The sequence below is a fragment of the Pogona vitticeps genome, chromosome 2 (assembly GCF_051106095.1).
Source record: "Pogona vitticeps strain Pit_001003342236 chromosome 2, PviZW2.1, whole genome shotgun sequence".
NCBI classification, from domain to species: domain Eukaryota; kingdom Metazoa; phylum Chordata; class Lepidosauria; order Squamata; family Agamidae; genus Pogona; species Pogona vitticeps.
The window spans coordinates 274710077-274723049 of record NC_135784.1 but is presented as its reverse complement, the minus strand read 5'-3'; the positions used below and the strand labels follow the sequence as shown (position 1 = coordinate 274723049).

General features: G+C 42.9%; 1 protein-coding gene across 2 annotated transcripts in view; it reads left to right on the top strand.

Moving 5' to 3' along the window:
* The window catches only part of MSH3 (mutS homolog 3), a 103783-nt gene that overhangs the window by 74072 nt on the left and 16738 nt on the right, over positions 1-12973 (top strand). For both annotated transcript variants that reach the window (XM_072992608.2, XM_072992607.2), the window contains exons 14-17: positions 138-325; positions 4334-4502; positions 9208-9272; positions 12534-12650. In XM_072992608.2, the coding sequence (XP_072848709.2) occupies positions 138-325; positions 4334-4502; positions 9208-9272; positions 12534-12650 (539 nt within the window). The remainder of the gene's footprint in view (positions 1-137; positions 326-4333; positions 4503-9207; positions 9273-12533; positions 12651-12973) is intronic.

Sequence of the window (12973 nt, the reverse complement as noted above, 5' to 3'; positions counted from 1 at the left end):
ATGTGGAACACTTGGCTGTTTTTAGGGGCTCCAGTCCTTGCACATACCCTACTTTTCCCATTAAAAAGGTGAATTGACAGTTAAGAAGACTTTGTTTTTAAAAATTACCTTGAAATTACTGTTGTTTTTACTTTCAGTGTTCCACTCAAGAATTCTATCTAGTAATCAACACTTTATCTCATTTGGAAATGGCAATCACAGTGCTGGTTCCAGCTATACGAACTGAGGTGCAAGCAATGTTGTTGCAAAAGTGTCTCTTAGAAATTCCTGAATTGCTTCATATAACGAAAAAGTACTTAAACATTCTTAATGAAGAAGCAGCAAAGTAAGTAAATATAACATGTAATCTGTTTCTTGGGTATTGTACGCAAATATATTTTTCTTTCTAAGATTCAACATCTTTTTCTTATTAAGGAAAGCAAAAGTTGTTCTATAATCCTTTCTCCTCAATACTACTCCAAATTGTGATCCCAGTATTGTCACTCTCTCAGTCCTTTAACTGTTCTCAGGCATATGTCTTTCTCTTTTAATCCTGTAGCTTTCACCCTCCACACATTTGTCATGTGAGGAGAGTAGGCTTAGATGGGGAGAAGCAGTAAAGTAAACATAGGTAAAATGTCTCTAACTGACACAAGCAGAGAGGATATGTGAATGAAAAAAATGAAAGCACAGACATCAACAGAGTCAGAATCAAGGTCATGCAATGGCAGAATACATTGTAAAAATCACAACTGGTTTGGTGTCACATCCTTGCTACCTGATCCCCTTAACTGGAGGTTCCAGAGAGTAAACGAAGTATACGAAGTGTATATTCTACTACTGAATTACATCCCTAGCAGAAAGGCTTGCTGTAAATAACAAGTCAACTTAACGCTGATCATTCAAAACTAGGTCTAATAAGGTGGCATAAACATTCTTCTAGAATATAGTCAGATCTTTAGTTTGTCAAATGTCAGTAGTGGTAGAAATCAATGAGGATGTAGTGAGTTAGCTCCTCTGTGTGTTCCATTGATTTAAATGGGCCTACCCTAACTATGAATTACTGTACTACAGTAAGTCAGAGTAGGCCCTTTGGAATTTGCAGAGGAGCTGACTCACCAAATCCACATTGATTAGTGGGCCTACTCTTGTGCAACGTATTACTCTACACAATAGGATTTTGGCCAGCGTGTATACAGTGGTGCCCCGCATAGTGACGATAATCCATTCCGAAAAAATCGTCGCTATCCGGATTCGTCACTATGCGGGTCAAAAAAGCCCATAGGAACGCATTAAAACACGTTTAATGAGTTCCTATGGGCAAAAAACTCACCGTTATCTGGAAATCCTCCATGCGGCCGCGATTTTCGCTGCCCGGCAAGCGAGGAAAGGGCATGAAAACACTGCAGGTGGCCATTTTCTTTACCCGGTGGCCATTTTGGAACCGCTGATCTGCTAAAAAAAACCCATCGCTATGCGAAAATCGGTAAGCAAAACGCTTACCGATCATCACAAAGCAATGTTTTACCATCTAAAACATTGTTATGCGATCGCTTTTGTGATCGCAAAAATGCGTCGCTATGCGGATTCATCGTTAAGCGAATCGCTCGTTATGCGGGGCACCACTGTATATTACCGTATTTTTTGCACCATAAGACGCACTTTCCCCCCTCCAAAATGTGGGTGGGGAAGTCAGTGCGTCTAATGGTGTGAATGCAGCAATTTCGTCGCTGCTGGCCCCATGGGGGGGAGCGTCGCAAGGGTCCGGGTGAGCCTTCCAGGACCCTTGCGAGGCTCCCCCACGCCCCCACGGGGCCAGCACCGGAGAAATCGCCAGCTTCCAGGTGGGGGGAACGTCGCAAGGGTCCTGGGAGCTCACTCAGATCCTTGCGATGCTCCTCCCACCCACGCAGCGGCCAGGACTGGCAAAATCGCCAGCTTCTGGGAGTGTTTTGAGGCTTCCCAAGCCTCAAAACACTCCCAGAACCTGGCGATTTTACCCCCCCTGGTCCCATGGGGGGGTGGGTGGAGGGTGGCAAGGGTCCAAGGGAGCCTTCCAGGACCCTTGCCACCCGCCCCCCACCCCCCCGCGGGGCCAGCCCTGGCGAAATCGCCAAGTTCTGGGAGTGTTTTGAGGCTTCGCAAGCCTCAAAACACTCCCAGAACCTGGCGATTTTACCCCCCCTGGTCCCATGGGGGGTGGGTGGAGGGTGGCAAGGGTCCAAGGGAGCCTTCCAGGACCCTTGCCACCCGCCCCCCACCCCCCCCGCGGGGCCAGCCCTGGCGAAATCGCCAAGTTCTGGGAGTGTTTTGAGGCTTCGCAAGCCTCAAAACACTCCCAGAACCTGGCGATTTTACCCCCCCTGGTCCCATGGGGGGGGTGGAGGGTGGCAAGGGTCCAAGGGAGCCTTCCAGGACCCTTGCCACCCGCCACCCCCCCCCCCCCGCGGGGCCAGCCCTGGCGAAATCGCCAAGTTCTGGGAGTGTTTTGAGGCTTCGCAAGCCTCAAAACACTCCCAGAACCTGGCGATTTTACCCCCCCTGGTCCCATGGGGGGGTGGGTGGAGGGTGGCAAGGGTCCAAGGGAGCCTTCCAGGACCCTTGCCACCCGCCCCCCACCCCCCCCGCGGGGCCAGCCCTGGCGAAATCGCCAAGTTCTGGGAGTGTTTTGAGGCTTCGCAAGCCTCAAAACACTCCCAGAACCTGGCGATTTTACCCCCCCTGGTCCCATGGGGGGGTGGGTGGAGGGTGGCAAGGGTCCAAGGGAGCCTTCCAGGACCCTTGCCACCCGCCCCCCACCCCCCCGCGGGGCCAGCCCTGGCGAAATCGCCAAGTTCTGGGAGTGTTTTGAGGCTTCGCAAGCCTCAAAACACTCCCAGAACCTGGCGATTTTACCCCCCCTGGTCCCATGGGGGGGTGGGTGGAGGGTGGCAAGGGTCCAAGGGAGCCTTCCAGGACCCTTGCCACCCGCCCCCCACCCCCCCCGCGGGGCCAGCCCTGGCGAAATCGCCAAGTTCTGGGAGTGTTTTGAGGCTTCGCAAGCCTCAAAACACTCCCAGAACCTGGCGATTTTACCCCCCCTGGTCCCATGGGGGGGTGGGTGGAGGGTGGCAAGGGTCCAAGGGAGCCTTCCAGGACCCTTGCCACCCGCCCCCCACCCCCCCGCGGGGCCAGCCCTGGCGAAATCGCCAAGTTCTGGGAGTGTTTTGAGGCTTCGCAAGCCTCAAAACACTCCCAGAACCTGGCGATTTTACCCCCCCTGGTTCCATGGGGGGTGGGTGGAGGGTGGCAAGGGTCCAAGGGAGCCTCCCAGGACCCTTGCCACCCTCCCCCCACCCCCCCATGGGGCCAGCCCTGGCGAAATCGCCAGGTTCTGGGAGTGTTTGGAAGCTTGATAAGCCTCCAAACACACTCAGAAGCTGGCGATTTTAAAAACCCCCCGCTCCGTGGGGGTGGGTGGGTGGGGGTGGCAAGGGTCCAAGGGACCCTCCCTTGGACCCATGCCACCCTCCCCCCACCCACCCCCACGTGGCTAGGGAGGTTAAAATCGCCAGCTTCTGGGAGTGTTTGGAGGCTTGGGGAGCCTCCAAACACTCCCAGAACCTGGCAATTTTACCCCCCCCTGGCCACGTGGGGGTGGGTGGGTGGAGGGTGGCAAGGGTCCAAGGGACCCTCCCTTGGACCCATGCCACCCTCCCCCCACCCACCCCCACGTGGCCAGGGGGGGTAAAATCGGGAGCTGGCGATTTTACCCCCCCTGGTCCCATGGGGGGGTGGGAGGCTCCCTTGGACCCTTGCCAGGCTCACAGCCACCCACCCCCACGGGGACAGCGGGGGCAAAATCGGGAGCTTCCAGGACCTTTTCTGAGCCTGGAAAGGCTCAGAAAAGATCCTGGAAGCTGCCTATTTTGCCCCCTCTGTCGCCCGGGGGAGGCAGGGTGAGTCTCCAAAGGGTCCTAGGGTGTGTTCTAGGACTCTTTGGAGACTGACCCTGCCTCCCCTGGGGGCCAGAGGGGATGAAATCACCACCTTTGGGGGCTCTTCTGAGGCTTGGGAAACTTCGGAAGAGCCCCAGAAGGTGGCGATTTCACCCCCTCTCGCCCCCGAGGGAGGCAGGGGGAGGCTCCAAAGGGTCCTGGAACACACCCTAGGACCCTAGGGTGTGTTCCATAAGATGGACCTCTCCATAAGGCTCACCAAATTTTAGGAGAAGAAAGCAGATAATTTTTTCCTGTTTTCTTCTCCTAAAAATTTGGTGCGTCTTATGGAAAGGTGCGTCTTATGGAGCAAAAAATACGGTAATATAATTAATATACTAACTTTTTTTCTTTAAACATTGATTTTCTGTAATTAGGACTGGAGACAAAACACAACTGTTCAAAGATCTTGATGATTTTCCTTTAATAAAGATGCGGAAGGATGAGATAAATGCAGTACTTTGTCAGATCCAGACACACCTTCAGGATGTAAGAAGAATGCTAAATTGCCCCTCTGTGAATTATGTAACAGTATCTGGACAAGAGGTAACATAAATATTATCTTCCTATTCTATTCATTTCGCATGTGCCTACATTTTACCAATGTGTATAACTCTGTTTACATTTTTGCAGTAATTAGTTTCTCATCTTATCTCATTGCCTAAATTGTTCCAGAGCTTGTAACAGTTTACTTTTATTAGTGAATCTTCAATAGATTCATGTTTGTATGTATGCTTCAAATTAAATTAATTTCTGTTGCAACACTAATTTAATGCTACTAGCCTGCAGTTGTGAGGAACCACATCATAAGTTAAAAATGAATGTGTCTATTTTCAGGTGAACATTAGAAAAATGGTAATGAATTAGTTATGTAAAAAGGAGGATATGAACATTAGATCACCAGGCAGCCAGTGAGCATTTTAAAAAGATGCCTTTGTTTGATTCAGAATTTTGCCCAATGAATATTTTGGAATATTTTAAAGATTCTGTTCAACAAAATGCACAAAAATGTGTGTTATTTCTTCTTACTGCTAATAATGGAAATAATTGGAAAGGGCTCTTTGATTTCCGTTTTCCTGCTTTTGAAGCTCTTTCCGATGTCCATTTTCGCTCATTTAAAAGTGCCTTACAATGTTTGGAACAGGTTTTAAATGCTTGCAATCGTTAGCCCACCTCCTGAACCCTATGCAAACTTAATTTGGTGTTGTTCTGAGTCGTCCTTAATTTTTGGTGATTTTTTGTTTTCCCTATTTAAATGCATTGAACTGTCCATTCAATTGATTTAAATGGGGAAAATTAAAAAATCACCAATCACTATGGAATCCAAGCATTTAAAACAGGTTTCAAACATTTTAAGACACTTTTAAATTAGCAAAAATGGACATCGTTAAGTGAAATTCCCCCATAGAGAACATCGTTAAACGATGGGGGAAATTCCTCAAAAAAACCAATCGCTGTGTGAATTCATCGTTGTATGAAGCAATTGTTGTGCGAGGCACCACTGTAATAGGAAAATGATTTGAAGTTAAGGTAGCATACAAAATACTTGCAAGTGTATGGTTGAGAAGCTTGGAGAGTAGGTGTGGGATTTAGAACTGACCTGTCACAAAGTAAATATGGTAATTTAAAGTTATTTGTTATCCTACAAAACATACATCTTTTGTCAGTCTAACTTAAAGGATGACTTACCTGAGAACTGTTGAACTCACACCCTTATATTTGTCCCTAGTTAAAAAAGGTCAAGCCGGGAAAGTAATGAGGATTAACATCTTTGCTAGCAAGAAATCCAAAGGAAACTTCATAGAAGCATATCTAGCAGTATCAGGATTTTTTTTTACTATTTTGTTTGCCAAGGCATCATTTTATGTTGACAATATAAAAACTTAAAGAGTGGTTAAAAATACTTTTCTTCTCAGTTTTGAAGCATGTATGGAGGAAAGGACATTTTGGGAAGTATTCATAACGTCACCATGAATTAGAGTCAACTTGACAGCACATAACATTGTATACTATTTTCTATTTAATTTTGTTTATATCCTGCAGTTAGTCCTGGAATAGCTAATGAGAGAAATAAAACGCAGTAGAACACAGTTCATAGACCATAATTCTGAAACTGTTGATACCTAATTTAATAGACTTTAGAGCAGAGGTCCCCAATGGCCAGTACACAGCCTGGTGCCGGTCCGTGGCCTGAGCTGGACCGGGCTGTGAAGACAGACCTCCCGCCCCACCCCCCGCACGCACTCACCCAGCATAGCCTGTTTGCATGCACGCTCCAGCATGTCCGTGTGAGCGTCATGCCGCCATTTGTGCATGCGCACAAGTACGTGGGGTGCCCCGCCTTCCCCAGTTGGTCTGCAGGGTGAAAAAGGTTGGGGACTCCTGCTTTAGCACACTTCCTGATTAACAGTGATGCTGTCACTTTAAAGGAGATGTTTTCTACAATATCTGATATGCAGATGCAGTAGTACAATATCACTTATTGGCAATTTAGAAGGTCTGTGAAACTATAAAAAACAAGCTTCTCCATTTTCCACACGACAGCCATTCAAATATTTGAAGATGTCTTTCATCTTCCTAGTGTTCTCTTCTGAAGGCTTAATATACCCTACTCATTCAATCATTCCTCATAAGCTTTACTTTCCACTCTTTCTAGTATCCTGGTAGCCTTCCCCTGGATATATTCCATGGGTTTAGTATTCTTGAAATGTGGATACTAGAACTGGACATAATATTCTGGGTTGGTCTGAATGGAGTGGTGCTATAGTGGGCTAAATAGGGTTACTTAAGGTTGGGTAGAGCCCAGTATGCCATGTGGTGTGAACCATTTCATCCAAATGGCGTATGCACCTTAAGCAACCTTGTTTGATCCAACTTCTGGCAAAAGGCAAGGAAAAAAGCCCCATCCTTGCCCTCTTCTGTCTCCTCCTGTTTTTTGAGGGAAGATTTCATATTTAATTTTTTTTTAATTAATGTAAGTCACTGGTTCTTAACCTTGGGTTACTCAGGAGTTTTGGACTGCAAATCCCAGAAGCCTTCACCACCAGCTGTCCTGACTGGGGTTTCTGGGAGTTGCAGTTCAAAAGCATCCGAGTAACAAAGGTTAAGAACCACTGATCTAAGTGATGCAGTGCGTTAGCATTGCCCTCTGTGGTTGAAAAAAAGTAATGCATCTGTCTGCTGTACTGTCCAAAATTAGGCAAGGTTTTGACTGAGCTTTAGAAAGATGCTAACTTTTAGCTATTGAATTAGCCTGCCAGAACTACTGCCCTAAATGGTTTAATTTTTTTTGTTTTGTTTTGTTTCTTCATCTTGCTCTGTGAAGGAACAGAGGAAGCACATTTTTAATTCCCCCTTTTAATTTCCCAATTTCCCCATAATATTAAGTGATTAAGTTGTCTGTTTAATCCACTAATGATATAGGGATGTTGAAACCATCTGGGAAATTAAAGCAGGATACTTTTTTTGGTTTTATCCTATTGATCGTATGCACTGCAAATGAACCAAATTGGAGCAATCCTACTTACAATCCTGACAGAGCCTCAAAGTTGCAAATAGGAACGCTGTGGGGATGGGCTGGTTCACTCGAACAATAAGTAAAATTTTAATTTTGGTATAGGTTTAATTGTTTTTTAATATGGTATTTTAAAATTGTGTGTGTGTTATAGTTTTATCTGTTGTGAGCTGCCTTGGGTCTCTATGGGGATAAAAGTGGCAATGAATGAATGAATGAATGTAATCTGACTGCCAGAAAAAGGAGGGAACCAGCCTGTCTCCGCAGTGGAGGAAACAGCAGGGCAAATGTCCATCTGATCATGTCCTTAGCTCATCTGCAACCACACTCATTTTTTAGACATCTTCCACTTTTCATTCTCATAGGAATTGTTTGTCATTTAACCTTAATTATCAGCCATTAAGAAACTCCCATCCATCGTAGACTCCCTTCTCTTAGAGTATTCTGACCACAGGATATTTCTAATTCCAGTATTTTGCTTATTGTAAAGATCTTTGGTCAGAAACAATAAAGTTATTTTTAAGAATTTCTGGTGGAGACTCTTACCAGTATTTCTCAAAGTCATAGCACTCACTGTCATTATTATTTTTCCCTTTCTGACGTATAGCAATTCCTAAGAGGGTGTGGTCACTTCCACCCAAAAGCTTTTTAAACATACAAAATGTAATATGCCACAAAAACTTAGAATTGGCTTTAAAATGAACATTGTGTGGTGCTACATATTCCGTTCTACTGTTTATCACGGAATTGTATCTGTGTAAAGACAAAAAGTATTAGCATTAATAAGCTCGTGTTCATGCAAATGAAAATTGGCTGTTTCATTTCTTTTTTTAACAAACGGTTTCCCTTTCACCCGGAATTATAAACAGGAATATGTAATATTCTTTGACCTTGAGCCTCTGAACAAAGGTGTTGAAAAAAGCAGCCACAGTTAGAATGTTTTGGTTAGAATATTATGTTATTATTTAATCACATTGGCAAAGAACATAAAGTTTAGTAAGTTCGTTACTAGTGGCAGTAGAAAAAAACAGAACAAGCATTGTTCCCATTACAAGCCCTGTTAAGTAATCTCCTTTTTGACAGTATAATTGTGCATTTTTCTAGTACTGAAGCTACTTGGTTAAAACTACAGATTGAGAGTGATTATACCTCATTCATGTTTTCCCTTCATACTTTATGTTATGTGCTCTCAAGCTCAAACCAACTTATACTAACCTTAATAGGGCTTTCATCTTAAGTGAGATATCGAAGAAACAGTTTTACCAGTGCCACTCCCAAATTTCCAAGCAGGGATTAAAATCAGATCTCCTGAGTCCTGCTCTATGTCTTTATTACATGTTTACTGTATATGCTGAATATCACAAAGATAGAGGAAATCTAGTGAATTTGTTCCATCAGTGTGTGGGGTGGAATCCCTCACTGCTGTAGACACTGTGCAATATTAAAATACGTTCTGGGGGATTCAGGGCCCCTCTAGAGCAAATTTTGAGATGCAGTATGGAAAAAGATAGAGGGAGAAAGTCCAGGTATAGAACATACTTGCATTTATGCATTTTTGTATTCTAATCTAAACAGATTATTAGTGGCATGAGACTTTTGTGCACATGAAGCCTTGGATGAAGTAAACTCTGCCAGGATTAATCTGTTAATTGTTAGAGTACTATAAGGTTCTGATTTTTTGTCCTGAAATAGACTGCCACAGTTACCTGTCTGATATTTACTGAGGCGATATTTTAGTTTCAGATTGAAGTTAAGAACTCACTCCTGTTTTCTGTACCAGCTAATTGGATTAAAGTCAGTAGGTATGTAAAATATTACCCCATGTTTTATATAAATCAATGAAAAATGTCTTATTAGAAAGCATCTTAGAAGTCTAAAAATGTAAAATGTGAAGTTCAAGTTATAGAATAAATATTTCAGTTCTCAGTCTTTGGTTCATGGAAAAAGGTCTGATGAAGCAGTGTTTCCATTCATGTTCAGGTGAATGTGAATAAAAGCTCATTTTAGATTTCCAAGGTCAAAACGGGAACAAAGCGCATGTTGGGATCAGTGAATGTGTGTGCATCTTCATTGTTATATGTAGGCTGAATGATTGCATGGGGCTACCCTACTATGTTTATGCAGGGATATTTTTCATCAGAAGGATTTGGACAACTTTATTCTCATTACTGTAAATTATTCTACGCTTCTCCAGTCATTGAACATTGATGTGTACAAGATAAAAACTCATAATGTACTCCTAGAGTAAGACTAATTGCTCTTTTGATGAAGTTGGAATAGACTAGATGATTAGCATCCCCCCCTCTTTTCTTCCTTCTATTTTTTATTCAGCATAGTGTGAATTCCATCTTGTGACCAATTATGTAAAAGTAAATCCCATTAATTTCTAAGGGATTTAGCTGCGGAATTACAGTTTTGATATATTATGTGTTCACAGTGGTTTGACAACTGTTCTGTGTGACTTCAGAATAGCTTGATTAATCTGTGGCTTTAAGTAAGGGCTTGTCTACATGCCCCTTTTGGAGTGAACTGGATTGGGCTAAATAGGGTTGCTAGAGGTCTGATATGTCATTTGTTGTGATGCTGCTATCCAGGTGACATATGGGTCTCAAGCTACCCTATTTGGTCTGCTGTCAATTTGCCAATATTATGGAGTGGCTTAAGAAAAAAGCCACTTCTAGTTAAGAGCTGTTTGAGAAAAGAAAAAAAAATCCCCCTCATTGCTCCATCCTGTCTTGTCCCATTTCTGGGAGGAAGTTTCCCATTTAGCTTTTAATTTTAAAAATGATTCTTTGTATATGTGCAGTCCTACAACACTTTAATTTTTTAAAAAAATGAAATTGAAATCCAAGGAACAGTTTCCATCAGTAGAAGGATGTGTGCAGAATTCCTGTGCAGCATCAGAATCTATTCTGGGAGATTCAGAACAGAACAATTACAAAACTAAATCACTGCCTCAGCCCCTCCACAGAGCCCAGCAAGTGTTTAATTTGCTAATATCTTCAGGTGGCTCTCTTCTTAAGCCACTTCATGATATTGGCAATTGACAGGGAGACTTGCTTTTGGTTCATTTCCAGCAATTACATGGACTGTTTATGAAGAAAAAGCGAGTGACCCTAATCACACGAAAAAAGTAGAAGCCCCTGATAGGGCCAGAAAGGTCTGTGCAAGACTGCTCTGGGAGTGGGCTGATTTACTCCAGGAAAGACATTGTGTATCACCTTCTTTAGGAGCAAACCAGGCCACCCTGCAGCAGACCAAACAGATAGCTAAACACCTGTGTAGTCAGACTCACAGTTATGTTTCTTGGATGGTTTCAAAATTGTAAATGTTTGTCTTGCTTCACCTTTTTTGTAACTGAAAAGCAAAATGATTAGAACTGTGGCAGAAGAGATGTGCTACTTCAGCTTTTTACTCCGCCATGTTCCTAATAAGAAAGAGAGTTGCCCAAGCCTGTTCTTTGTAGTGGGATAAAAGTTCTTATTTCACCCATTGGACCTACCAACCCGTGACCCTCCCAGACAGTCTGCTGAATCAAGAAGCTCAACTTGGCTCCTGACAGAGTCCACTCTGATCAAAGCAGGCTTCCTTATTTTAATGATAGTTAATAATGTACAGCAGGGGTCTCCAAACTACGGCCCATAGGCCACATCCAGCCCACCTTGCCATTTTATCTGGCCTGTTCTCTTCAGTCTGGGGGGGGGGGGCTTCCATGCAGTCAGTTGGTCAGACATCTGGCCGGGGGTGGGTGGATCCAGGAGGGTGTGTTTGCGGGGGGTGTATGTTCCTTCAGCCCTCAAAAATATTGAAAATATCCGATGGTGGCCTTCATGGTCAAAAGTGATGTAATAATTGGAATTCACTTAAGTTTCATTTGGCAGCCTTAGCAGCATGACACCATGCATTTATTTGAAGAGAAATTACATGTTGATATTCAAGGAGCTTGATAACAGGCCTCAGTGCTTTGTGGTATTTCTGTAGAAATCCACCAATTTCTCTCTAATTCATACTCAACTGGAAAGTCTCTTACTAGTTTTCCAGAAATACAGTTTGATGACAGCTGAGTGTGCAACATCTTTGTGTAATCTTTTTGGGCCACTGGGCATATTTGGTATTTTGATGGAGTACTGGGAGTGCTGTCATGAAATGGCTACCATGGTGAGCTTTGGCAGTCAAGAACTCCAATTTCGTCTAACTAGATTTCATACACAATCTTTAGATGGTGTGTGCGCGCCAAAGTAAAACTATTATTTTGGAATTTGCTACTCCAACTCCCATCTCATAAAAGGCAAAATGACAATGTTCAGAGGCAGAGAGCTTGGCAGGGAACTGAGTACAAAGCAGAGGCAGAAATCCCACAAAACATACATTATACATAATATACATACATACTCCACAGGCAAGAGACACAAACAGCTTAGGTAAAAAACAGACGCCGCAAAAAAAAATTAATAGTTGTATTTAATATTGCACCACCCTTAAATGTAATTTCATATATTTATTAACCTCAACCTGCATTTCTATATTGTAATTTCCTAAATGGTAAATTGCTTTACTCTTAAGCAGAAAGTTTAAAGGTAAGCCTATGGGCGTACACATTTTATGTGAAAAATATTTTTTAAATTTTTCTTCTGGAATGTTTCTTGGAAATCATGTACCTTATTTGTAATAAAAACTAATGGAATTAATAGAATTCCACAATAACAGTAGGAGAATCTTTGCTTTTGAAATCTGCTTTTTAAGGCACACAAGGATGCATTGTATGTTAACTTTTTCCTTTGAGGAGGTAAACCTATTGTCATAAGAGTGTATGCTGCATTGTCTTAAATGTGCTGTCCATTTTGAACATATAATTACATTGAGCAGATATGAGCAGCAGCTGTTTCTCAAGAACAACCCCACTTGAATATACATCATACTCTTTTTTGTCTATGGCTAGTATCTCTGTCTTGGAAACATGTAATATGTGAACCATTCCTAAGGAAGAACTGTTCTCAATGTGTACATTGCTACATGATTGAATGCTTAGTAACCTTGATTTTCTTTCTGGTTTTCACTTCTAGCACAAAAGCTGTCAGCCGTTTCCATACTCCTTTTATTGTAGAAAATTACAGACATCTGAATCAGCTACGTGAGCAGCTAGTCCTTGACTGCAATGCAGAATGGCTACGCTTTTTAGAGTGAGTTCAAAAATCCAATTTTAGCTATTGAAATAAGACTATAATGTAAGTTTCAAAAGCAGGTGATTACAGTTGTACTAAATGTTCGTTGCTTATATATTGTACCTGCACTGCAAAAGCAGCACATTTAAAATACATACAGCCAATATTGCAAAATATTCCTGATCTTTTTGATCATTTGTATCCAATTTTTAAAAATTATTGTACTATATATAGCAAAGGCTAATCTAATCCATGGTCCATCTGAAATAGATTCCTTTACACCTCTAGTTGTCCTAGTGTACCTACTTACTCATCAATAATGCTGTGCCACCATAGTAAAA